The 25,322-nt window shown below is 38.8% G+C and overlaps 2 protein-coding genes across 2 annotated transcripts in view; both read left to right on the forward strand.

The window, feature by feature from the left end:
* Positions 1-20,468, forward strand: part of LOC136042364 (syntaxin-like) — a 51,213-nt gene extending 30,745 nt beyond the window's left edge. Inside the window, exon 3 of the mRNA XM_065727332.1 lies at positions 20,214-20,468. Within this exon, the coding sequence (XP_065583404.1) occupies positions 20,214-20,453 (240 nt within the window). The 3' untranslated portion in view covers positions 20,454-20,468. The remainder of the gene's footprint in view (positions 1-20,213) is intronic.
* LOC136042359 (zinc finger MYM-type protein 1-like) lies at positions 601-16,764 on the forward strand. Its single transcript, XM_065727326.1, has 4 exons — positions 601-7,224; positions 13,782-14,890; positions 14,962-15,862; positions 16,348-16,764. Exons 1-4 carry the CDS (start codon positions 7,189-7,191, stop codon positions 16,762-16,764), a joined length of 2,463 nt encoding a protein of 820 aa, XP_065583398.1. The 5' UTR covers positions 601-7,188.
* Positions 20,469-25,322: the final 4,854 nt, after the last annotated feature.

Below are 25,322 nucleotides of genomic sequence, written 5' to 3' on the forward strand. Positions count from 1 at the left end.
CTCTACCTCAATCTCAAGTCCGAAAAGAACAAATGATAAACCCAGCCGAAATCACGGCAGCACTTTCGGACCCGTGGGAAAATACCGCTTTTTGCTTCTGTAAATTTTTCTATTTATCACTTAAAGAAGATATATTGGCTGTGGGGCCAGGTAACTACCGCATATATTTAACACTTATAGATTTTAGTCCATCTTCAATTTGAAAGTGGTGCCTGCCTGATTGTCTGCCAGAACGGAGCTTTCCACTCGAAAGCAGAAACATGGTTTGATGAAACGAAAGCTTGGCTGCTCAACTTCAGATACTCCTCTCTGACATAGGCTACATAACTCCACTTCATTTCGCACACCATAGGCTCTGGCTCGTGGGCAATCAAAAACCATCCTCTTTGGCCCCAGGCAAGAGTTCTGCGGAACTTTCCAAAATGTTATGCCATATTCATCAATCCGGCCTGAGGTCCACACTTCCCATAAAAACCGCACTGGTTAGACCCTTATCAGTTTCCAGGAATAAGCCGACATCAGCGGCATAAAAAAAAAAAAAAAAAAAAAAAAAAAAAAAAAAAAAAAAAAAAAAAAAAAAAGGGACAAAACCAAAGTGTTACTCTCGCAACACAATTCTGTCGGTCCCGGTTTTGCTACTATAGGCACTTCCAGGTAAGCTAGGACGATGAAATTTGGCAGGCGTATCAGGGACCGGGCCAGATTAAATTAGAAATAGTCGTTTTCCAGATTTGACCATCCAGGGGGAGTGGGGGGCTCGTTAATTTGGAAAGAAATTGAGTATTTTTAATTTACGAACGGTTGATCAGATCTTAATAAAATTATATGTTTGGAAGGATATCGCGTGTCAGAGCTATTATTTTAAATCTCGACCAGATCTGGTGACATTGGTGGGGGAGTTGGGAGGGGGGAAACCTAAAATCTTGGAAAACACTTAGAGTGTAGGGATCGAGATGAAACTTGGTGGGAAAAATAAGCACAAGTCTTAGATACATGATTGACATAAGCGGAACAGATCTGCTCTCTTTGGGATAGCTGGGGGGGGGTTAATTCTGAAAAAATAGAAAAAAATGAGGCATTTTTAACTTGCGAACGGGTGATTGGATCTCAATGAAATTTGATATTTAGAAGGATATCGTGTCTTCAAGCTCTTATTTTAAATCTCGATGGGATCTGGTGACATTGGGGGGAGTTGGGGTGGGGGAACCTAAAATCATGGAAAACCCTTAGATTGGAGGGATCGGGATGAAACTTGGTGGGAAAAATAAGCAAAAGTCTTAGATACGTGATTCATATAATTAGAATGTGCCCGTCATCATCAGATTCAAATTCAAATATCTTGCCAGAAAATAAGATCACTAAATAAATAAAACTAAAATCACTGAGAAACACTAATACTGAGCTAAACATGGAATTATTGTTGTGACATGGCCCGAATTTTGGTAGAAGCAATGATCGCCACGATCCTTGTGGATCTTTAAAAGATTGGGCCTATTGGAGGGGGTGAGTGTTTTTTTTTTAGAATATTCAGTCCATGGGTAATGAGTTCCCTAAGTTCACAAATGTGGAATTTCAACCTTTATAACAGAAGTTGAACAGAAGTTGGCCTCATGTGAATATACGCTGCTATGACCTATTAGCAGATGAAGAAGAGTTTATCAACAATCTTCGTAATATGATTTTTATTCACAGAAACTGAAAAGGGGTTCTACCATGAAGTTTCAAATTTCTTTCAAATATTTTGTAATGATTACCCTTCCAATTAAGGGATGACCTGCTTTTCGTTTGGTCCCAGCTGATAGACATCAAGTGGGTCGGTGCCCCAGTGAGTTGTTAGCTGATGAAGAAGAAGTTATTAACCATCTTCATAATGTAATTCTTTTTAACAGAGGCTGAAAAAGGGATCTTTCATGAAGTTCCGAATTTCTCTTAAGTCCTTTTTCATGAACTCTTTCTTTCCTATTCTGGGACGAACTTCTTTTTTTGGCCCCAGCTGGTCAGCATCAAACGGGTGGGCGATTGAAACGGTGGGTGGATATTGAGTTGTTAGCAGAAGAAGATGTTATCAACAATTCTCGTAATGTGATCCTTTCTACACACGTTGAATAAGTGGTAATTTATCTTCGTTTCTGCAAGTCGGCTTCTTGTTTTCTGTATACGAGTATATGGCAAAAACTGTCTTTTTTATTTCTGTGAAAATATTTCTCCACTTTATAATGAAAGTGATGCATGATGTAGTGATGTATGAGACTCATATCTTCATTTTTATCAAATCAATGTGACGTTTGAAAGACAAATTTTCATCAACAAGAATGCCCAAAAAACGAACATATCAATCTTTAGATCTATGAATTATTCCATTTGGCAGATGAATTTCTGATAACTGGGGATAAACCTGAGAAACATGCAAAAATATCACAAAACTGGACTTAGAATAATTTAGGGTAACATAATTAGCATCAAGCCATAAAATTACTCTCAAACAAATTTTCCAAATTTAATCGAAGCTCAGATTCACAATTTCCTGAAGTGCCAAGTGTGCTATCATCAGCAAAACAAACAAGGACATCAGAAGATGGCGAACTATAGCTGGTACTATGGGTAAGGGAAGGTTTAGGATGACAGTGTCTCCAGCAATTAATAGGTTTCTGCTTTTTACTTTATAAAAAAGATCATTTACATAAATCAAAAATAGCACTGGCCCTTAAACCGATCTCTGAGGGACGCCAAAATTCACTTGTGAGGGTGAACGGAAAAGTGGATTGACAGAAATTAACCTATCATTCACATAAGATTGAAACCAAGAAATTATATTACCCCTGATGCCAAAATGAGACATATTCGATAGAAGATTTTCATGGATTAAGGAATCGAATACCTTGCAAATATCCGGGAATATATCAGCCTGAAATAATCCCGAATCCAATGCAGAATGTATATAATTCAAAAGGGTCATACAGGCACGCTCAGTGGAGTGCTTCATTCGGAAACCAAATTGAAAATCATGATGAAACTTTTAGATTTTAGAAATTTAAGGAGACGAGGAAGCATAGCCTTTTCGAAGATTTTACTAAATTGGTTGATAATTTTCTGAATCATTTCCTGTCCCACCTTTATACAGAACAATAATCCGAGCACGCTGGAGAGCATCCGAAAAAACGCCATATTTAAATGAAAGATTAACAAGTTTTTTAGAGGCACAACTTTTGAAGGAAAAATAGATTTAACTACCTTAGTAGTAATAGAATATGGCCCAGATGAGGACGAGTTTTTCAAGCCATTAACTATTTTAGTAATTTCGCTTTCTGTTACTGGGTCTAGAAACATAGACTTAATACAAGACGGCCCGAGGTAAGATCTAAAGTCCGGCTTAGGCGGAGATAAAGTAGCTGTGGAAGCAATAGTTTTACCAATACTAGCGAAGAATGAAGTGAATGCTTCTTGGACATTATGCTCACCCCCTAGGCTAGGCTACAGCTTCATCACCAATGACCATACTCATAGGTAAAGAGCTTGACTGAGAACCAGGTTTAAGCACAAAATTTATTATTTTCCAAGTTTTACGAATATCATTGTCACACGCAGCAAAATTATTTAGATAACAGAGAGATTCGGCTTTTCTACACAAGGAATTATATATATTCTGGTAAATCTTGAATTGACAAAGATGAATAGCACTCGCTGGAAGCGTAGCGCATTTATAAGACCTCCAGAGATTATTTTTCCTTCTCAAGCTTTTGAGAAGTCGGGATGTCATCCATGGGTTTAGAGGAACAATCCTTTTAGACCCGCGATTAGAAGGTGGTACTTTACAAATGTTAAGAATAGCCTCTTTTATGGTTCCATAAAACGAATCAAATAAATAAGAAAAATCCTTACCATTATCAAATAAGCTCCACGATTTTTTCGCTAATTTAGAACCAAGAAGAGATAACTCATTCTCAAGGCTAATAGAATAGGAATAAAACCCTTGAGCCCGGTTATTCTTTCCCTGATTAAAGCTGAACCGAGAATATATTGGGAAATGATTGGAGATATCAGTAACTAAAATTGAGATCTCCTTCAAGCTAAGCGTAGAGACGATATTTTCTTCAGGGTTTTATAAGCAGGGTTTATATTAATCATATTTTGATTAACCTGACCCACAGAATTATTCACAATACTAATTAGATTAAAAGGATTATTTTCAAGCTCTCAAAGGCGTCTCTCACGACTTAAAATATTGACAAAAGCAGGTTTTACTTGAAATCCATTTAAATCACCAGATGAAAAAAAAAAGAAAAAAAAAATCTTTACCTAAATCTATTACAAAAGAAAAACCTGTCAAAGGATTACAAACACACAAATAATTAATAGCACAGCTGGTATTTTCGGGATGAACCATGAGCATGAAATGAAAAAAAATAAAGTAAAAAAAAACAAAAAAGTGTAAAAAAATGACCTGATGAAAGCATACGCATCAAGAAAATATTAACCAGGCACATACTAATATAATACATTCATGCAAATAATTTATTTTGCATATATGAGTTTCACCCAAAACTTTTGCTAGAACTTGTCCATGATCAGACCAAACACTTCTTGGGCCAAAGGTGCTACGAGCCGCGTTTAATTGATCCTGACGCTTTTTAGTTAGGTTTTCTAGAACAAATACACCTGACTTTGCCAACTTACTTTTTGCTGCAAACACTTCACGTGCAATATCTAAGCTTGAAAATTTTGCACGAACGGGGGCGATTGTCACATTCTCAGTTTGAGTAGCAGGCATGCGGAATCAATTAGCCTTTAAGAGGTCCATTTTTATTTTTTTTTGAAATCTTGCAAGCACATTATCTATGTTATCGCTCCATTAAGAGTGTCTATCAGTTCCACATTGGGATTTGGTTTCACACCGTAGAAAATTAGGGTATCGAGTAAGGTATCCTGCTCTAGTTGGTCAAGCCTGTCTTCTAATTTAGATATTTTATTTTCAAGCAAGTTCACTGCATTATGAAGTCTTTGAAGGGTTGTTTCATTTATTTTTTTTTCAAATTTGGCATTATATTCAAGGGAAATCGAATTATAAACTTCGTTCACAATTTCTTCACTGATAATTTCCGAAGCTCGGCGATCTTTCATTGTATTTGAAACGACGCGAGAAATATCATTCATTAGGCTGGACTTAGTGTTCATTAGTTCCTCTTGAGTTTCATTTATTACGTCTTTTAAAGCTAATGCTGATGCAGAAGTTGGAGTTGATGGTGCTAGGCTGGATTTTCTCTTAGTTTTTGTGGGTAGTGATAAGCAGGTTTTTTACTTAGTCTTGAAAATATCAGGGGATAAGCGCTGCTCTTCAAAAGCCTTATTTACGTCTTTATCTGTCCTTCTGTCCCGTTTTACCTGTCCTCCTTCCTAAAAGGAAGGGTGTGCGAAAGCACAGGATGGTTGGCCCCCAACCCCCCATTGCACTTCCTGGCTGAAGGGCCAAGAAACAGAGATCAGCACCGCCGGTACGGACTGTAAAGTCTAATGCCGTATCCTTTACTCCTTTTTTTTTATCTGTCCTCGCACAAGCTTCTTTAAAGTGGTCATTCCAGTTGCGGATATGTGCTTCAGCTATATTATGCTCAGAGTGGGTACCATAGAATAAGACTCGATATCTACCGTGATTTTTTTGGTCTTTGGTGGTTTTAATAACTACCGATGGCCATAAGGGGTATCCCTGTTATGAAGCTAGGACAAGATCGAAAGGTTTGTCTTTTTCCATTTTACGATCTTTAATCACAATGGGGGGGGGGCACTACAGGTAACAAATTTCAACAACAAAATGTTCCAATTTGCCGCCCCAAAAGTACTCACGTTTGTAATATGTGCTAGGTTATACACGCAAGCTCATCGAATCAAACAGTTCGTGGGAACGAACTGTAGTAAGGAGTGACCCGGCTCAATAGTAACCAAAACTGAAAAAATTGAATTTTTATACCAATAGCTACATCAAACGAATCGCATTTTAATGATCATTTTAAATATATAAGTTTCATCAAGTTTAGTCCTACCCATCAAAAGTGACGAGCCTGAGAAAATTTGCCTTATTTTTATAAAATAGGGGGAAACAACCGCTAAAAGCCCTAGAATCTGGAAAAAAATCACACCATTAGATTCAGCGTATCAGAGAACCCTATCGTAAAATTTTCAAGCTCCTCTCTACAAAAATGTGGAATTTTGTATTTTTTTGCAACAAGGCTGATCACGGATGCGTGTTTATTTATTTGTTTGTTTGTTTTTTTTGTTTTTTTTAGGGGTGATCGACATCGACCCAGTGGCCCTATAGTCTTGCGAGAGGGCTCATTCTAACGGAAATGAAAAGTTCCAGTGCCCTTTTTAAGTGACCAAAAAATTGGAGGGCATTTTCCCAAAGTCACGGATTGAGAATTCAAGTGCTAGAGCTGAAACGTTTCTATCTATTCTACCAACCGGCTACTCGATTGTACGGGAAGACCGAAATTATTCGTTTATTTCGACTTCTAGAAACACTTCTAATCTTGACCATGTAGTCTTTCTCCATCCTCCCAATCCAGATCTTATTGTGAAAGTCGGTTTGAAAAGTGAATATAGTGACCATATCCCTTTGTTTCTGTCGATCCCCGTCCGAGACAGTGGCGCCATTTGGGGGGGGGGCAGGGGGGGCCATGCCCCCCCCTGATTTCTGGAGGGGCCCAATTTCAACCACGTAATTCTTTGTTTATTCGTCCTTGTTCTACTTTTTTCTCTTTTTTTTACCGTATTTCTACTGTGAATTATTACTAAATAGCAAATTCAAGATACTCGACGATTATTGCATTTCAAGAAAGTATCCTGTTTTTGCCGTTCTCCCTAATTAATTTATGGTCACCCTTTTGGTAGGGGTTTTTAAAGTCCTTTCCGGGCTCGGAGTACTTCTGTGGCATTGAAGTCTCTCCAGTGATTAATGAATCCCGTCAGTCGGCACATTTATGTGTAGGCTAACATCTGGAAAAGAGGGTATCCAGACCAGGGTGTCATTCCAGTTTTGTATTTAGTTTCTCGTTACCCTTCATCAAATAAAGAACCGTGAAACAGTGTTGAGTTGTGTTCAAGTTCAAATCGGATTATTGAAACATAAGTTCATCCGGTGCGAGTGGTGCAAAAAAAAGGAAAATAAAAGCCCAAAGGAAAGAAGAAGAAATAAAGATGCAACGACGATTGGCTTCGTTTTTCAAACCGACTGTAAGTAAATCTACCACATTTTAAATTTTGTTTCGTTGACCAATCTTACTGAACGAACCAGAACAAGAGCTACGAGCTCATATGGCACTTGTTACGAGTAGGCAGTACAACAAAGGAGATGAGCCCGTCACAAACCACACCCGCCACCCCAAAAATGCGGTTCGGAGCTAGAAATAGAATATGCAGTTTCACTCAAGTCGGTGCATTTCTGTCATCGCCTCGGATCATCTGGAGCAGATGACTGTTGTAACTTCCAAGTTTCAGCACAATAAACCTATTCGTTTAATCCCTAGACGTGCAACACGGTTTCCGGTACCTCCTTCCAGCTGCCCCTTTCACGGCCGAATCTGGCTCGGACACTCGTGAACGGATCATCTAGAGCATCTTGTCTCACCCCCTATCAAGTTTCACTCGAATCTCAGCATTTTTCAATAAATCCCCCCCCTCCCCGACCGTGGTCGGATCTGGTTCGGACAGTAAAATATGTCATCTAGGGCATATGCTTACTTTACATTCCAAGTCTCATTTAAATCGCTGCACTCATTTGACCCATATGCGAGCCACACAATTTCCCGGCCCCCTACTGTGGCCGAACACGACTTGAAAAAATAAAAGTCACATCTTTGACATCTCCAGTTCCCGTCCATCAAGTTCGACTGGAATCGGAGCGTACCCTATCCAATCCCTCGACTACAAGTATTTCACGAGTTTCCCGGTGGGCGCCTCCACCCCCCCCACAAATATCGGATCAGATCCAGACTTGACATGGAACATCTGAGACGATATTTCTTTCCACTTGCCAAGTTTCATTGAAATCCGATCACCCGTTTAAAAGTTATGCATGCCACTAGTTTCCGGATTCCCATCCCTCCACTCCCCCCACGATGGTCGGATCGGGGAAACGACTAATCTCAAGTTAGTCTGTTCGAGTCCCTGATATGCCTGCCAAGTTTCATCGTCCTATTGCATCAGGAAGTACCGATCTCGCGGAATTGCCAGAAATCCGGACCCCCCCCCCCAAGTCCCCCACAGTGCCCCCATAGAGGAGGGGGTCTTCCCCCTCCTCTACACCCCGCTCTTCATGCTAAAGTTTTCAGCATTTGTAAAAAAGTTACTTACTGTTTTAATAAAACGCCCTTTGTGTTTGAGGAGTCGTTTTTAAAGAATTGGGACAAAATTTAAACTTTAGGATAAAGAGCGCAGTGTTGAGGAGGAGGCAACCCCCCTCGTATATTTAATAATTCTTGTTATTTTTAAGTTTTAATAATGCTCCTTAATTTCAGTTGAAAAAACTTGTTTTTCTATTTAATTTCTGATCATTTTTTAAATAAAGCCAGGAAATCTGGCTTCACCTCCACGGAGAAATCCCCCTTGGAAACATCCTCTGAACAATACAATCCTGGTTAAAATTTACTGGGACAATTACCCTTAACACTTCCAAGCGTGAAATTGAGCCAGTAAATAGAAAGCAAGATATATAAAGAAATTTTGTATAGGAATTCTGGAAAATTTTTCCAGTACACAATTTCCACTGAAAAGTTCATCCCCTAGAAAATTCATTTTCCATGGAAAATTCTCCCGAGCTAAGTGCCCCAGCCAAAAAAATCGTCCTCCCCTTCCCACCCTAGAAATGTATGCATGCTTCCGAATAAGAAATACTATATGTAAACAATGGTCACATTTTTTAACTTGAAGACCTTTTCCCAAGAGCTCTGGGGTTTCATGTTATCTCCAATAGACATTATTATTAGGCCTTTCAACGATGTTGAACAAAATAGCTATCTCAGATTTTTGGTCAGGGGAATTTGGGGAAAAATGGCGTGGGAGGGGGCCTAGTTGCCCTCCAATTTTTTTGGTAACTTAAAAAGGGCACTAGAACTTTGAATTTCCGTTAGAATAAGCCCTCTCCCGATGTCTTGGCCCACTGGTTCGATATGATCACCCCTGGGCAAAAAAAATAAATAAATAAACACGCATCCGTGATCTTTCTTCTAATATGAAGTACAAAATTCCACATTTTTGCAGATAGGAGCTTGGAGCCTCTACAATAGGGTTCTCTTAATACGCTGAATCTGATGGTATGATTTTATTATGATTATATGAGTTCTTAGGGTGTTTCAGCCAGGCTTGTAACCTTTGAAGGGTAAGACTAAACTTAACAAAATGTATTTAAAATCAGCATAAAAGTTTAGTTCTTTTGACATATCTATTGGTATCAAATTCCGTTTTTTAGAGTTTCGGTTACTATTGAGCCGGGTCGCTCCTTACTTACAGCTCGTTACCAAGAACTGTTTATAAGATAATGCTCAGACAAATCTTGTTGAGTTTCTTCTTTTGAAGAGGAAAGATAGAACAAAAAGCGACAAAGATAAGAAATTTCAAACCTAATAAGTTTTCGTCCGCATGAATTACTATGGCTAGCTTCAGTTTACCTTGCTTCAAAAAGTGTTTAATCACCCGACAGCAGTACTCGTGCATCATATTTTGTGTTTATTGATTCTCGGTTAAAATATAGAATCAAGGGAATGATAGCTTTGCAAGGTAATCCTACATAAACAAAAAAATAAATAAAGAAGTGTATCACAGAAACCTATAAAACCTATAAAAACCTACAAAACATAAAATTGAATAGCACATTGGACTTAATTGAATGAAATAAAAAAGACATGTTTTTTCAACTGAATGTAAGAAGAAACATTAAAGCTCAAAACGGATAGCAATTTTTAAGTATGTGAAGGGGTTCACTCCCTTGTCAATACTCGCTCTTTACGCTGTTCAAATTTGGTTCCAATTCTTTAAGAATGACTCCTGAATCTCAAAGGCCGTTTGATTAGAATAAATATCTCTTTTGAAAGTACTAAAAAAAAACTTTAGCGTAAAGAGCGAGGTATTGACGAAAGGGTGAACCTTCTCATATGTAATAATTTCTTTTCGTTTTAAGTTTCAATCCTGCTCCTTACTTTGAGTTGAAGAAACTTTTTTTTCATTTAATTTCTTATTCTTTTTTAATAATGCTTGGAAATCCAGTGCCCCCTTGATCGAAAATTCAGCTCCCCTATGAAAAGTTTCTCCATGGAAAGATCCTCCTACATAACCTCCTCTGCTCGAGCTGCCCCCCCACCAGAAAAAAACTGAAAACGTCTGTATACTTCGCAATTACCTATACTATTTATAAAAAAGGGCAAAGTCCACAAATTGAACACCTTCCCCCAGAGACTTTGGACAATTAAGACATCTTTAAAGACATATTTATTAGATTTTTCAAATATATTAAACAAAATGGCTGTTTCAAAATTTTGCATCAGGTGACTTAGGGTAAAAAGAGGGTGGGATGGGGCCTAGTTGCTCTCCAAATTTTTGGTCATTTGAAAACGGACACTAGAACTTTTAATTTACCTTTGAATGAGCCCTCTTGCAATATTCTAGGACAACTGGGTCAATACGATCACCCCTGGAAAAAAAATAACACGCGTCCTTGATCTTTCTTCTGGCAAAAAAATCCAAAATTCCTCATTTTAGCAGATAGGAGCTTGAAACTCCTGCAGTAAAGTTCAGTGATGCGCTGAATTAAATGGTGAGATTTTTGTTAAGGTTATATTACTTTCAGGGGGGGGGGGGTGTTTTTCCCTTTTTTCGGACATAAGACAAATTTTCTCAGGCTCTTAACTTTTGATGGGTAAAACTAAATTTGATACAACTTATATTTGAAATTAGCGTACAAATCTGATTCTTTTGATGCATCTATAGGTATCAAAATTCCGTGTTTTAGAGTTTCGGTTACTATTGAGCCGCGTCGCTTTTTACTTGAAGTTCGTTACCACGAACTAATTGATTATAGCTTCGTAGTTGAATTGATTATGTTTTTTGTTGTTGCTTGCTCTAAATTTTGTGTTGTTTTCTATGTTAATTATGTACAATTCACGTCCTAGTTCTTATGGCACTTGATATCTACCAAGTGACATATAGCGATCGCAAATTCTGTTGGTCTGTCGGTCCCGGTTTTGCTACTTTAGGCATTTCTACGTAAGCTAAGACGATGAAATTTGGCAGGCGTATAGACCAGATTAAATTAAAAATTGTTTCCCTGATTCGACCATCTGGGGGGAGTGGGGGGGGTCAAATCGGAAGAAATAGAAAAAATGAAGTATTTCTAACTTACCAACGGGTGGTCAAATCTTAATGAAATTTGATATTTAGAAGGATATCATGTCTCAGAACTGTTATCTTAAATCTGGATCGGATTTGGTGACATTTGGGGGAGTTGGAGGGGGGACCTAAAATCTTGGAAAACGCTTAGAGTGGAGGGATCAGTATGAAACTTGGTGGAAAAAATAAGCAGTTGTCCTAGATACGTGATTTACATAAACGGAACGGATCTGTTCTATTTGGGGGAGTTGGGTGGGGGAGGGTTAATTCTGAAAAATTAGACAAAATTAGGTATTTTTAACTTACGATGGAGTGATCGGATCTTAATGAAATTTCATATTTAGAAGGACCTCCTAAATCGGATCTCTTACTTTAAGTTCTGACCGGATCCAGAGTCATTAAAGTGGGGTTGAATTGGGGGGGGGTCTAAAAACTTTGAAAACGCTTAGTGTGGGGGGATCACGATGAAACTTGATGGGAATAATAAGCACAAGCTATAGATACGTGATTGACATAATTGGAACGGATCTGTTCACTTTGGAATGAGCTCTAGCAAAATTCTAAGAATCAATATATTGATTTAAAAAGAAAATCAGAGGCTTAATGCCGGTTGGGATTTAAAATAAAAGCTGTGAGTCACGAGGCCCTTCTAAATATCAAAATTCATTAAGATCCGATCACCCACTCGTAAGTTATAAATACCTAATTTTTTTCTTACTTTTCCTCTCCCTTTAGCCCCCCAGATGGTCTAATCTAGAAAACGACTTTATCAAGTCAATTTATGCAGCTCCCTGACACGCCCACTAATTTTCATCGTCCTAGCACGTCCAGAAGCACCAAACTCGCCAAAGCACTGAATCCCACCCCCTAACTTCTCCAAAGAGAGCGGATCCATTACGGTTACGTCAATCACGTATCTACAACATTTGTTTATTCTACTCACTAAGTTTCATCCCAATTTCTCCACTCTAAGCGTTTTCCAAGATTTCCGGTTTCCCCCTCCACCACCCCCCAATGTCAACAGATCTTGTCGGAATTTTAAATAAGAGCTCTCAGCATAACCCACATTTGAGTTCTCAGCATATGTAAAATTGCCAGAATGGCCTTTTCAAACATTCCGTATTGAATTAATCTCCTCTTTTATTTTATTTGATTAATCTCCTTTTGATTCTTTTATTTGATTCTTTTATTTCCTCTTTTATTGTCAATGGAATGGAGCTGTTCCTTGAAGATAATAATTAACTAAGGGTGATTTCTGTAGTCTATATTAAAAAAGTTGTTCGACAAAAACGCTAATACCCTCAACTAAATACTGTGAAGTAAACAGAGTCAAAGATTCATTCCATGATTCATCGTTTTAGCTCAAATTACGCGATGTACGGCAAGCATCAAAAATCACATGTAACGGCTTTGATCCAATAAAATGTAGATTTCTAACTGTCTCAAAAATGGAAATAAAGCCTTAGAAGATCTAGTCAAATAAATAGGTTAGACTACATACAAGAGCAAAATATTATTATTCTAATCCAATTTCAATTAGCCTTTCAACCTACTTATCATTATAATAATTTGGGCAATAATGACGCCTGAATGCCAAAAAGTACCTATAGGACTAATATAAAAGGACTAAATGTTAAAACTAGCATAATCATAAAAATAATAGTTTATGTGTAAACTCACTATGAACAAGAGCTAAGAGCTCATATGAAATCCGGACCCCCCCCCCCCAAGTCCCCCACAGTGCCCGGATCCGGTCCAGTTATGTTAATGACGTATCTAGGACTTATGACTCTTCTTCCGACCAAGTTTCACCCCGATCCCTCCAGTCTATAAGCGTTTCCCAATATTTCCGGTCCCCCCTCTAACTCCCCCGAAAGTCACCGGATCCGGTCCGGATTTGAAGTGGGATGTCTGAGACACGAGGTCTAAATATCAAGTTTCATTAAGATCCGATTACCCGTTCAAAAGTTGCAAATACCTCAAGATTCCGGATTCCCCCTCCCTCCACTCCCCCCACGATGCTCGGATCGGGGAAGTGACTATTTCCAACTTAATCATTTGGGGTCCCTGATATGCCTGCCAAGTTTCATCGTCCTAGCGTATGTGGAAGTGCCCGAACTAGCAAAACCTGGACAGACCGACGGACGGACAGAAATTGCGATCGCTATATGGCACTTGGCCGAAGGGCAAGTGCCATAAAAAAAGAATACTCAGCGACCTATTCTTTGATACTTCGAATAACTATCCCATCTGGATGAAACTTAATAATTTACAAGAGGACACATCCAAGTTGCAAATTTTGTCGAGTATTTAGTAAACTAGAAATATAACTATCGGTGAAGTACTGGTAAAAGAAGTAACTGGGACATCACTTTTAATTTGTTTTTAATTAAAACTTGATTACTCTGTAGGATAGTGATGCTGGGACGTCAAGGGACAACCCATCGGCAACCGAAGTTTTACCGACAAACGAGCAGACCCTGGACGTGAGACACATTTCTGAGGAGACAAACCTGCGCGAACCACAAACGGAGGAAATGGCTTCCAGAACGATCAGTACCGATTTGTCCGTGAACCCGTATGATAACCCCTGCCAACCAGTTTTGACTGACTATCCCGCCACTACCATCGGGAATCGCACACGAAAATTTAACAGCTCCTATTTCTTGGCATACCCATGGCTCGAATATTCGAAAGAACAGGACTCGGTGTTCTGTTTCAATTGCCGACATTTCAGTGGATCCTCGCTAAGATCAGGCGAAAGGTATGGAGCTAGAGCATTCATTGACGTAGGATTTAGAAAGTGGAAAGACATTTCTGAACTGATACGGCAGCACGAAAACAGCGACCGACACAAAGCATGTACCATTTCTTTGACTCAGTTTAAAGCTATTGAGACGGAGGCGGCCGAATCTGTTGCGTCATGCCTCTCCAAAGAACGTGAAAAGGAAATACTAGAGAATAGACAGTACGTAAAAGCTCTACTAAAAACTACAGTATTACTTGGACGGCAAGGTCTTGCGTTTCGTGGCCATGATGAAGGGGAGTCTAGTGCCAATCAAGGGAATTTCGTAGAGACAGTACATCTTTTAACAGAAATCAACCCGGACTTGATGAAAAACTCTTGTAAGGCCTATGGCCATTACATGTCACACGAGTACCAAAACGACTACATTGAGGACATAGGAAATGAAATCAAAAGTTCTATTGCAAAAGAAGTCAGAGAAGCAAAATATTTTGCCGTTCTTGCTAACAAGACAAAAGACCTCTCGAAAAAGGAACAACTCGTGATCTTAGTGCACTATGTTCATGACCTGAAAATCAAAGAAAGGGCCATAGGTTGCTACCACATGCGCAAGGTTGACGCTGAGAGTTTGGCCGACTTCATTTACAACGAAATAAAGGGTATCGGCCTTGACTGGTCAAAGTATGGTGGACAGTGCTATGACGGGGCCAGTGTAATAAGCGGACACTTTTCAGGAGTACAGGCCCGTCTCCGGGAAAAAGCACCACAAGCGGTGTACACACACTGTCATTCCCATAGACTTAACCTTCAGTTTTGCAAACAGTTTACAGTTTCGTCTCCAACAGCAACACTCGATACCAGTTGTTCATCGAGGCCCAGAAAACTGCCAATGTGCCTGTGCTAACGCTTGAAAGGACAGTAGTGACAAGTTGGTCTTACTGGTATAGATCAGTGGCTAAGATCCTGGTTAGATATGACTGCATACTCGCAGTTCTGTCAGTAGTTCAAGAATCTTCTGACAGGGAGGCAGCGGCAGAAGCTACGGGCCTTAAGAACCAGCTAGAGTCGTTTCCCTTCATATTCAGTTTGCATGTCATTCACGAAATTCTTGCAGTGATAAACCCTCTTTCTGAACAACTACAGGCAGCAGATCTGGTCATCTCAGAAGCTTGCACTTTAATCAGTGCAACAAAGAACGAACTGAGGAAAATGCGTGATGACGAGTATTTTCGTGTCCTATACGGCAAGTCTAAAGAGATGGCCATTAATGTCGGAGCTGATCTGTCGGAAACAAGTGCTCTCTCTTCAGCCATACCTGTTAAATCAAAACAAGTTCAGAAGATATCCGGAAGACTAAGAGACTATTTGACGACAACAACAATTGGAAAGCACAACATTGACTCCGAAAGCACAACAACGGAAGACAAAATGCGGAGAGAGTTCTACGAGGTTTTGGACAGAGTGTTAAATGAGTTTGAAGAGCGTTTTTCTGTCCAGCTGCCAGTGCTAGAAGCCACACGTTGCCTTAACCCCAAATCCAAAGATTTTATGGACTCAGATTTACTTCTTGTGATCGCGACATACTTCGATCAGGCGGGAATCGATACTATGCAGCTGAAGTGTCAAGCTTTAATAGCTCGTGCATTTGTGTCGCAGCTTCCACAGAAACCGGCAAACGCTTTAGATGTCTTCGAACGCCTCGGAAGATTGAAAGAAGCTTATTCTGAGCTTCTTAAGGTCGTCAGGGTAGTCCTCACACTCCCGCTCACAACGTGCTCAAATGAACTTTTTTTCTCTGTGTTGACGTTTGTGAAGGACTACCTCCGGACAACGATGGAAAACGAGCGACTTTCGCATTTGCTGCTTATATTCTCTGAGAAAGCTGCAGTGAAGGAGCTCAATTTTGAGAAGCTTGTCGACGACTTCGCAAAAATGAAGCAAAGGAGATATCCATTGCTGAAGTAACTGTACGTAAGTTTCTGATTTATACAGTAAATGTTCTATTTTGGCTCTGTTTTTGGTCCCTAAATAAGCTGCAAAATGCTAACCCCAAAGGTAGTACGGTACCTAAAGGCATGTTCGAAAATTTTAAAATTTTTAAGGCTGGATGGGGGCCCAAAATCGATTTTTTGCCCCCCCTAAGGTTTTCTGAAATGGCGCCACTGGTCCGAGATACTCCCTCTTCTGAATTTGCCAAAAGGAAATCAAAATTTTTACGTGTTAAATCTTAGGACAAGATTGATAAGGGTATCTTCCAAGGGGAGTGTGACTTCATGCTAGATAAAATTCGAGTTCCGTTTCAATTGCTCCAACGGCAACCTGGGATGGACAAGTCTGACTTTCGTATTGAACTGAATTTTTATTGTGCGCAGATTACCCACGCTCTAAAAAATGCCGGGAAATTTGCTGTCCCAGTGAGAACGTGTAGATCTGGAACCGAAAAATTTGGATGGTCCAGTAACGAGAGCCTCAAATCCGCTTGTCAGTCCTCTAAATTTTGGTTACGTCTGTGGAATGATTGTGATAAACCTAGAAACGGAGCTGTAAATACTTTACGGTTACTTACTAAGCGCCACTTTCACAAGGAGCTCAAAGTTCACCGGGTTGGCCAAAGTGTTGCAATTGCAGAATCGATCGCGAATGACTAATAGTTATGGATAACTCGTTTGGCAAATAATAAAACTCCGGAAAGCAAAATTACAATTAGTGAGTACCAGTGGCATTCATATTTGAAAAGTCAGTTCACCAAACCTGACGTTAACATTCTCAAGAAATTTGAAACTGATTTAAATAACCGCTTACGTACTCCTGGACTGGGTACCTTTGTAGTAAATTCTAGTGAATTACGTGATGTTATACGAAAGCTTAACAAAAGACAGTTTATGGGTTATGATGGCATATGCGCCCTTCCTTTACAAAATGGGTCTGATAAGCTTATGTGTCATCTTTCTTTGTTGTACCAAATGTTTTTTGTTGCGGGATAGTTCCAGATTCTTTTTGTGTTGGTCTTAATTCACCGATTCTAAAAAGGGAAGGATCCGTCTGAATCCTCATCGTATCGACCTATAACAGTTTCAAGAGTTTTTGTGAAGGTATTTGAATTACTTATAATTAATAACCTACGTTCTATCTGTTACATGCCTCCTTCCAGTTTGGCTTCCAGCCTAAGCTTGGTTGTTTCCATGCTTTAAAATGTCTGTGCAATTTGTTGATCGATGTAGATAAATCTGGTGGTATTCTAGCGCTTGGAACATATGATGTTAGTAAAGCATTTGATTTGTTGTTGCATCCCCAAGCAATGTATGAGCTTTTGAACCGTGGTGTATTGCTAGACATGTACTCTTTTGTACATGTACTGCCATATGAAAGCAAAAATACGTACACCTGTAAGCAATTTGCTGACCAATTCATATCGGGGTTAAGCAGGGTGCGGTTACTTCTCCCACGGTTTATAATAATGCAACGCTTCCAGCTCAGTGCCAACTTTCTTCGTGCTGTATATATAAAGGTACTGATTGGTCGATATTATGTTATGCAGACGACGGTTTTAATATTAGTAGGACTATCAGCGGGCTAGAAAAATGTTTTTTGGAGATATGTAAAAACTATTGTGATATTTGGCTTTCCCTAAATGCTGAAAGATGTGATGTTTTGATTTTTAATGAAATAGATACGACTAGATCAGATAATATATCTATAGATCTGAATGGTACAAAAGTAAAACCTTGTGTTAAGTTGAAATATCTTGGCCTTCCTATTGGAAAAAATCTGAAGAAAACTAGGCTTTTGATACTAGAAAGTATGGAAACGAAAATCCGTCATGCATATGGTACAATTGTTAGTTCTCAGTTTGATTTGAATAGAGCCCATCTTGCGAGGATTTACAATAGTGTCGTCTTGCCACATATTCTGTATTTAGTACCGTTTTACCCTATATTTAGTGAATCTGACCATCATAGGATGAAGCGCGTTTTCTTCAAATTTGCTAAGTTTCTGTTGCGAGTTCCTCCATTGACCCGCAACTCCTATTTGATGAAAAAAATATAGCTTGTCTGACCCGTGTGCTAAGTTAGCTGAGCTGAATGTACACATATGCAATAAGCAAACCGGCCATGAATGGCAAAATGTTGTTTTTTGACGTGGAATTATTTTTGTTTGTATTTTAGAATGTAATTACGATATGTTGTTTCTTTCTTCTTCTTTTTCCCCTTTTTTCTTCAATGTACTCCATCACTTCATTATTTTGTATGATGGGTTATAAATAAATACATAGCCTAAGTACATACAACTCTAAGATATCCATTTTATTCAGCGTAGTCGAAAAACCTTTTAACTATGTCTTTGGGGACGACTCACTCCCTCACAGTCCCCGTGGGAGGGGACACAAGTTACAAACTTTGTCCAGTGCTTACATATAGTAATGGTTATTTGGAAGTGTACAGACATTTTCAGGGGGATTTTTAGGTTGGGGAGGTTGAGAAGAGGGGGATATGTTGGGGGAACTTTTATTGGAGGAATTCGTCATGAGGGAAGAAAATTTTCATGAAGGGAGCGCAGGATTTTCTAGCATTATATATGAAAAAATAAATATGAAAAAATAAATATGAAAAAGTTTTTTCAACTAAAAGTAAGGAGAAGCATTAAAACTTAAAACGAACAGAAATTATTACGCATATGAAGGGCTCACCTCATCCTAATACCCAACTCTTTACGCTAAAGTATTTTTAGTAATTTCAACTATTTATTCAACGGCTTTTGTGACACAGGGGTCAGTCTGAAGAAATTGCGACAGAATTGAAGCTGTAGTGTAAAGAACGAGGTACTGACGAGGGGGTGAACCCCCTCATATACGTAATAAAAACATGAGAATATAGAGGCTGGTTACGTAAGCTAATTTGTAAGTTACGTATATCTTTTACTATTAAAAACATTCGTAAAAAATTAAAAGTTCTAGTTGCCTTTTTAAGTAACCAAAAAATCGGAGGGCAACTAGGCCTCCTTCCCCACTCCTTTTTCTCTCAAAATCATTCGATCAAAACTATGAGAAAGCCGTTTAGCCAAAAAAAAAAAAATATATGCAAATTTGGTTTTAATTATTCATCTGCGGAGAGCTGAAATCAAAACATTCATGGATTCAAAAACGTTCAGAAATTAATTTTTTTAAAACAAGTTTTTTTTAACGGAAAGTAAGGAGCGGCATTTAAACTTAAAACTAACAGAAATAACTTCGTATATGAAAGGGGCTGCTTCTTCATCGACGCCCCGCTCTTTACGCTAAAGTTATTTACTGTTCTAAAAAGTAGATGTAAGAGAAAAAGTCAAACTTTAGCATAAAGAGCGGGGCGTAGATAAGGAAGCAGCTCCATATACGAAGTAATTTCTGTTCGTTTTAAGTTTTAATGTCGCTCCTTACTTTCCGTTTAACAAAAAACTTTTTTATTATTTATTTAATATTCAGTAAGGACTATATCCGATTCAATTGAAAACTGATTTAGCTCTTCATTCTTTGAATTCTGACAGTGACGTCCATTAATAGAATTTTTCTTCTCAAGGAAATTTCGGAAAATAGGTTTATTTTTCTTTTCGGCTCCTAGAACTAGCACGGTACTTGTATGATATACCCCTGCAGCTCAAGAAGTAAATATAGGTTAATCCTAATTAAACATAGGTAAGCGGGATGAAAATATAATACTTTGGAAACAAATTTGGGCTATATATTGGCACATTAGTGTGGTGGGGTAGGGGTAAAGTACAGCGGTTCTGCATTTAAAATCGTTTGGCTACAATTATTTATATATTCAATGATATTGTTCACGCTGTCCTATGATATTGTTCGTGCTGTCCAATGATATTGTTCACGCTGTCCAAATACTTAACCCCTCCCCACTAATTTGCAAATAAATAGCTTAAATTATATATATATATTCCCATCTATTCTGTTTTTTCTCTTTGTCTTTCCTAACGCTAAGTTGAAAGAAAATAGCGAAAGAAACCAGTTTACAGTGCGTTAATGCATGAACCACTTCAGCTGCAGGGGGTATTTCATAAAAGTACCCCAGCCCTTTTATAGATTTAGTCACGACTTTTCCTTCTACAGGTAGATGAGATAAGAGAGAACATCGACAAAATCAAAGTAGATATCGACGAAGTCAAGAAGAAACACAGCTCAATATTGTCTGCTCCTAAAACTGATGATGTGGTTTATATAGAAAATGCTGCAAATAAAGTCAGAAGAACGTTAAAAGGTGAGCTGGGAAAACAAAAAGAAAAAAAGAAAAAAGACTTTCTCAACGAAAAAAAAAACAAAAACAAATGGAACGAACAACTAAACACATAGAAGAGAAAAAAACAACAACAAAAAAGATAAGAACAATTCATTTTTTACTTATTTTTTTTCTTTTCTGTGTGTGAATAGTCGGAGTATTTTTTGTGGCGTATTTTAAAAGCATTTTTTCCCCTTTTTTTCGTCGAGAAAGGCTCCCGGACGTGGGGCCGAAAAATTCGGAATATTTGTTAATTAAAATGTTGTTATGTTTTTATTTTTTGTTGACTGCTTTGTTGGAATTGAAACCCAGTTTTTGTCGCTTAATTTTTCTTAGATAACAGTTGGAATTTCTAGGGCACGTTCTGCGGATGAAAAATGACGGAATATCCTTCTCAGTCAACTGTTTAGGGCTAAAGAGAAAGTAGGTCATCTGGGGTTCGGGTGGGAGGATGCAAAGAAAATTTGTTTGAAATGTTAACTTCCTGGGAGGGCATAAAAAGGAAGGCTCTGAATGGATTGGGAGGGGGAGCAGAACGCGTAGCTGTGTTCGCCCCAGGCGGATTGGTGCTGTGGTGAGTTGTCATTTCTATATGACAAGCCTGAGAGTGCACAATATTGTCGAAAGCTCCAGAAATATCAACATTAAGACAGTATAAAGACATTTTAGTTTTTACGCCATCTTTCATGAGTCGGCTTAAAACGTGATGTGCATGGGAGCAACCGAAACTTATCCGAAAACCAAATTGAAAAGGCGTAAAATCCCAATTCGACTCAATTTCTGGTAGTAACAAATGTTCAAGCAACTTACTTAAAAAACACGATACTGTAATGGGACGATAATTTACACACGACGTGGGGTCCTTGCCTGGCTTTTGAATAGACGTTACACGGCAACAAAGGAAACTATTAGGAACAAGCGACTGTGCTAAGCAAGACTGGAAAAATATTTGTAAATGGTTAAGTAGAGCAGGACAATCATAAGCGAAAATTTGGTAAGTAAGGCCGTCACCATCAAGTCTATTTGAACGCTTAATTTTTCTTAAAGCCCGGTGAATTTCAGGTATTGCTACAGGCTGGACATGAGCCTGCAGGAGACGGTATGGTAAAAGTGGTTTAAGCAAATTATAATAAAAAGACTGAAGAAGACTTAAATACACTGAACACACGCTTATAATGATCAACAAAATTTACTAGCCGGAGACAAGATAGGATAGATGGGGAACATTTCTCACTATTAATAACCTTATTCCAGGCCTTATCGGTGGGGCCTGGCCATGCATTCAAGCATGCTCTCTTCAAACTGGCCTTATATTCAAGTTTACACTTTTGTTTCACAGAGAAAACAGCTCCGGACGATGGTCGGTCACATGATATCCACATACGTAGCCAAAATTTGGCTTTTTGCTTTGCACGTTTTACTTCAGGATCAACGTTCCAATTGGCCTTTCTTGTACCGATCCGAACTTTATCCACAGGCACTGCAGCTTTGGAAGCTGATTTAAGCCAATGGACAATTTGATAATAATAGCAATATAGGTCAAATCTACTTGAAGGCGAGGAAACTGACGTTTGCAGCAGGTGATATGGCACTTTTATGGTCGACAGTAAAGCAGTTAGCGTAGCAAGGTATAGTGGGATATTAGCACGATCCCAGTTCAACTTCGTATGCCATTTCGGCTCAGCCGAAAGTGTTTTGCCAGATAGCTCACAGGACACATTACAGCTAAGAATAAGGTTATCGTCATCAATCTTCTCTTCATCCACCCTGACAATTGATGATATTAAGCTGGAACTGGAAGAGATCACATGATCTAGGTTCGATTTTAAACATTCTCTGTTATGAATATATGTGAATGGGAGGCTCTTAACTGCGACGTGATATATGATAGGAAGTGATTCTAGCAAGAGGATTGACCTATCGGAGGTACCAAGAATGTCATAGTTAAGGTCACCAGCTAAAACCCAACTTAGGTCTTTCAAACGTAGACTTTCGAGTAGAGACTTTAAACTGGAGCAACATTTAGCGAAAGATGTGAACGATGCTATAGAACGTCGATCACAAAGTAAGTAAACGTTTATAAAGGCGGTACTGTCACATTGAATCGCTAAGATACTATCATCACAATGAATCACAGAGGGCTTTGATGGAAACGGAAAAAAATTGCTAGGCCAACGGAAGGGCAGCCTCTAGTTTTCTTGGCCTCTTGCGAAAAAAAATGGTGGACAGAAGATCGCTTCAGGCTAGAAACGTTTGATTTGGTCAAAAGATGTTCTTGCAAGAACACTATGTCATGGACTAATAATTCATTAATTAACAAGTCTTTGTCTTTTATGCCATTAATATTGAGAGAAGCAAAACTTCAAATAGTGGCTTGGCTATTTTGGAGCAGAGTTCAGAGAGCGTTTGATCACTGGGCAATTCATACTAAAGGAAACATGAGCTTCGTCGCAGTTGGCACATTTCGGAGCCTCTAAGCAAGTAGTGTATTTAGTATTGGAATGGCATCCAGAACATTTAGAGCACTTCATCTCATTCGGGGCACATGGGTAGTGAGCTAACGAATGATGGATACGTTGGCATCTAAGACACCGTCTGGGCAGTTCCTTGTATTCCGATATTATAAAAGACTCGTAACCCAAGTGCAGACCGGTAGCGATGGCAGATTTTAGTGCAGTGGAATCAAGGAACTCTAAACGGGATGTATGAGAAGAGCCGATCCGGCTGGCCTCAATAAGACCAGGAATAGCGGAGATGAGTATACTGCTAGAAACACTATCGGGAAGTCCCCTAATTACTCCAAGAGGTTTGTGATCAATCACTTTAGCAAGAATATTTGGATAGCTCGCAACAGCAGATGCGGCAAGAGAATTGGTGGAAACTTTATCCCGCGTAACAACAACCCATCTTTTCCTTGCTGGATCGGACTTTACCGACATAATTCCGTCATGTCCGGCGAAAGAATCAAGCTTTTCCTTGCGAGAAACAGGGTCTCTTAGTTCTGGAGGCGGATATTTAAGAACGACGGTGTATGAGGGTTTTCGATTGGTACCCTTACTATCCGAGACCAAAGAACTATTTATAGACGTTGCTGGACTATTGAGGTGAGCAAGCGATTTTAGTTGATCAAGGCACTGGTTTACTTTTGCGGTAAGGATAGAATAAGCTGACGCCAGAATGCTAGGGACTTCAGAGGGGGATTTGATCACGAACTCTGGAATATCAATATTTTCTGCAGAGCAGCGAGAAAGAGTAGCGATAATTTCCGACAATGAACTATTTTTAGCACTGGGTCCCGAACGACGAGGTATAGGCTCATCTGGGAAACAATTGCTATATAAAAGTTTCTTAGCGCCAAGAACATCTTCATACGGGAAAAATCACTAGCGTATTTCACAATCGACTGATGGTCCAACCCCTCATCGAGATTGTGCTGAACAAAATTCAAAACTGGGCAATAATAAAGTGTACTGGTAATCAAATTGTCCATTATAAGCAAATTTCACTCACGACTCGGCATCAGTCTAAAAAAAATTAAGCGGAAAAGGTATATCCACAAAGAAGTTCTCAATAAGCACAATTAGGAAATGATCCACACTGGCTAAATGAATGTAATGAGAATAAATAATAACTTATCTTTGTGTGGGGTAAGTAATCCAGTGATTTGCAAGTAATCTGAATATTTCAATGCATGACTCAGATGATAGTAGTGCTGAATACTGATACTACTGAATAGTAGTGCTTATATATATATATATATATATAATATACATACATATATATATATATATATATATATATATATATATATATATATATATATATATATATATATATATAAAGTATACACATATATTCTTGGAAAACATGAACATTGGGGTACCACGAATAGGTGATCGGATCTTAATGAAATTTGATATTGAGAAGGAATTCATGTCTCAGAGCACTTATTTCAAATCCCGACCAGATCCTTTGACGTTGGGGGGGGGGGAGTTGGAGGGGGAAATCTTGGATAACACTTGGAGTAGAGGAGTCGCAATGAAGCTTGGTGGATAGAAGAAGCAAATGTGATTGACGTAACCGTACTAGATTCGCTCTCTTTGGCGGACGAGTTCAGTGATTTGGCGAGTTTGGTGCTACTGGACGTGCTTGGATGATGAAAATCGGTAGGCATGTCAGGGAGCTGCACAAATTGACTTGATAAAGCCGTTTTCCCAGATTCGACCATCTGGGGGGTTAAAGGGAGAGGATCAATTAAAAAAAATGAGGTATTTATAACTTACGAGTGGGTGATCAGATCTTAATGAATTTTGATATTTAGAAGGACATCTTGACTCAGAGCTCTTATTTTAAATCTTGACCGGCATTAAGCCTCTGATTTTCCAATTTTGTTAGAGTTCATGCCATATGAGCTCTTGACTCTTAGCTCTTCTTGCATCGTCACAAGTGCCATATGAGCTCTTAGCTCTTGTTTTTGACGGTAGTCGATAGCCCTTGATGAGCTGATCAAAGTATATGTCATCCATTTTTTGATAGAAAAATTCCTTCATGAGATATACCAGTTTGAAAGATTAAAGGGGTGGAAAACTTCAATAGTAAGGTACACACTGAAAACAAAAATAGACCGATACCAATTGTCAGACATATCACCAATTGTGAGTCGGTTGTTAGCTCATAATCATCTTCGGCAATGAGGGGGCTGCAACTTTTGCTAGTTGGCGTACCTAATATTTGTTTCCAATGTATTTGATGTTAAGACCAATTTGGTTCCAATGGTAAGATATGTAGGGGACTTGATAGTAATAATCGGCTGCCAGGCTGCAATCATCTTCAGGGATGAGGGTTTTGCAACTAGTTGCATACTTTTAAGTTTTCTAGTTGCAATGACGGGTTTGCAACTTTTGTTAGATGCAATGAGGGGTTTGCAACTTTTGCTAGTTGCA

The sequence above is a fragment of the Artemia franciscana genome, unplaced genomic scaffold (assembly GCF_032884065.1).
Source record: "Artemia franciscana unplaced genomic scaffold, ASM3288406v1 Scaffold_1174, whole genome shotgun sequence".
Taxonomy (NCBI): Eukaryota; Metazoa; Arthropoda; class Branchiopoda; order Anostraca; family Artemiidae; genus Artemia; species Artemia franciscana.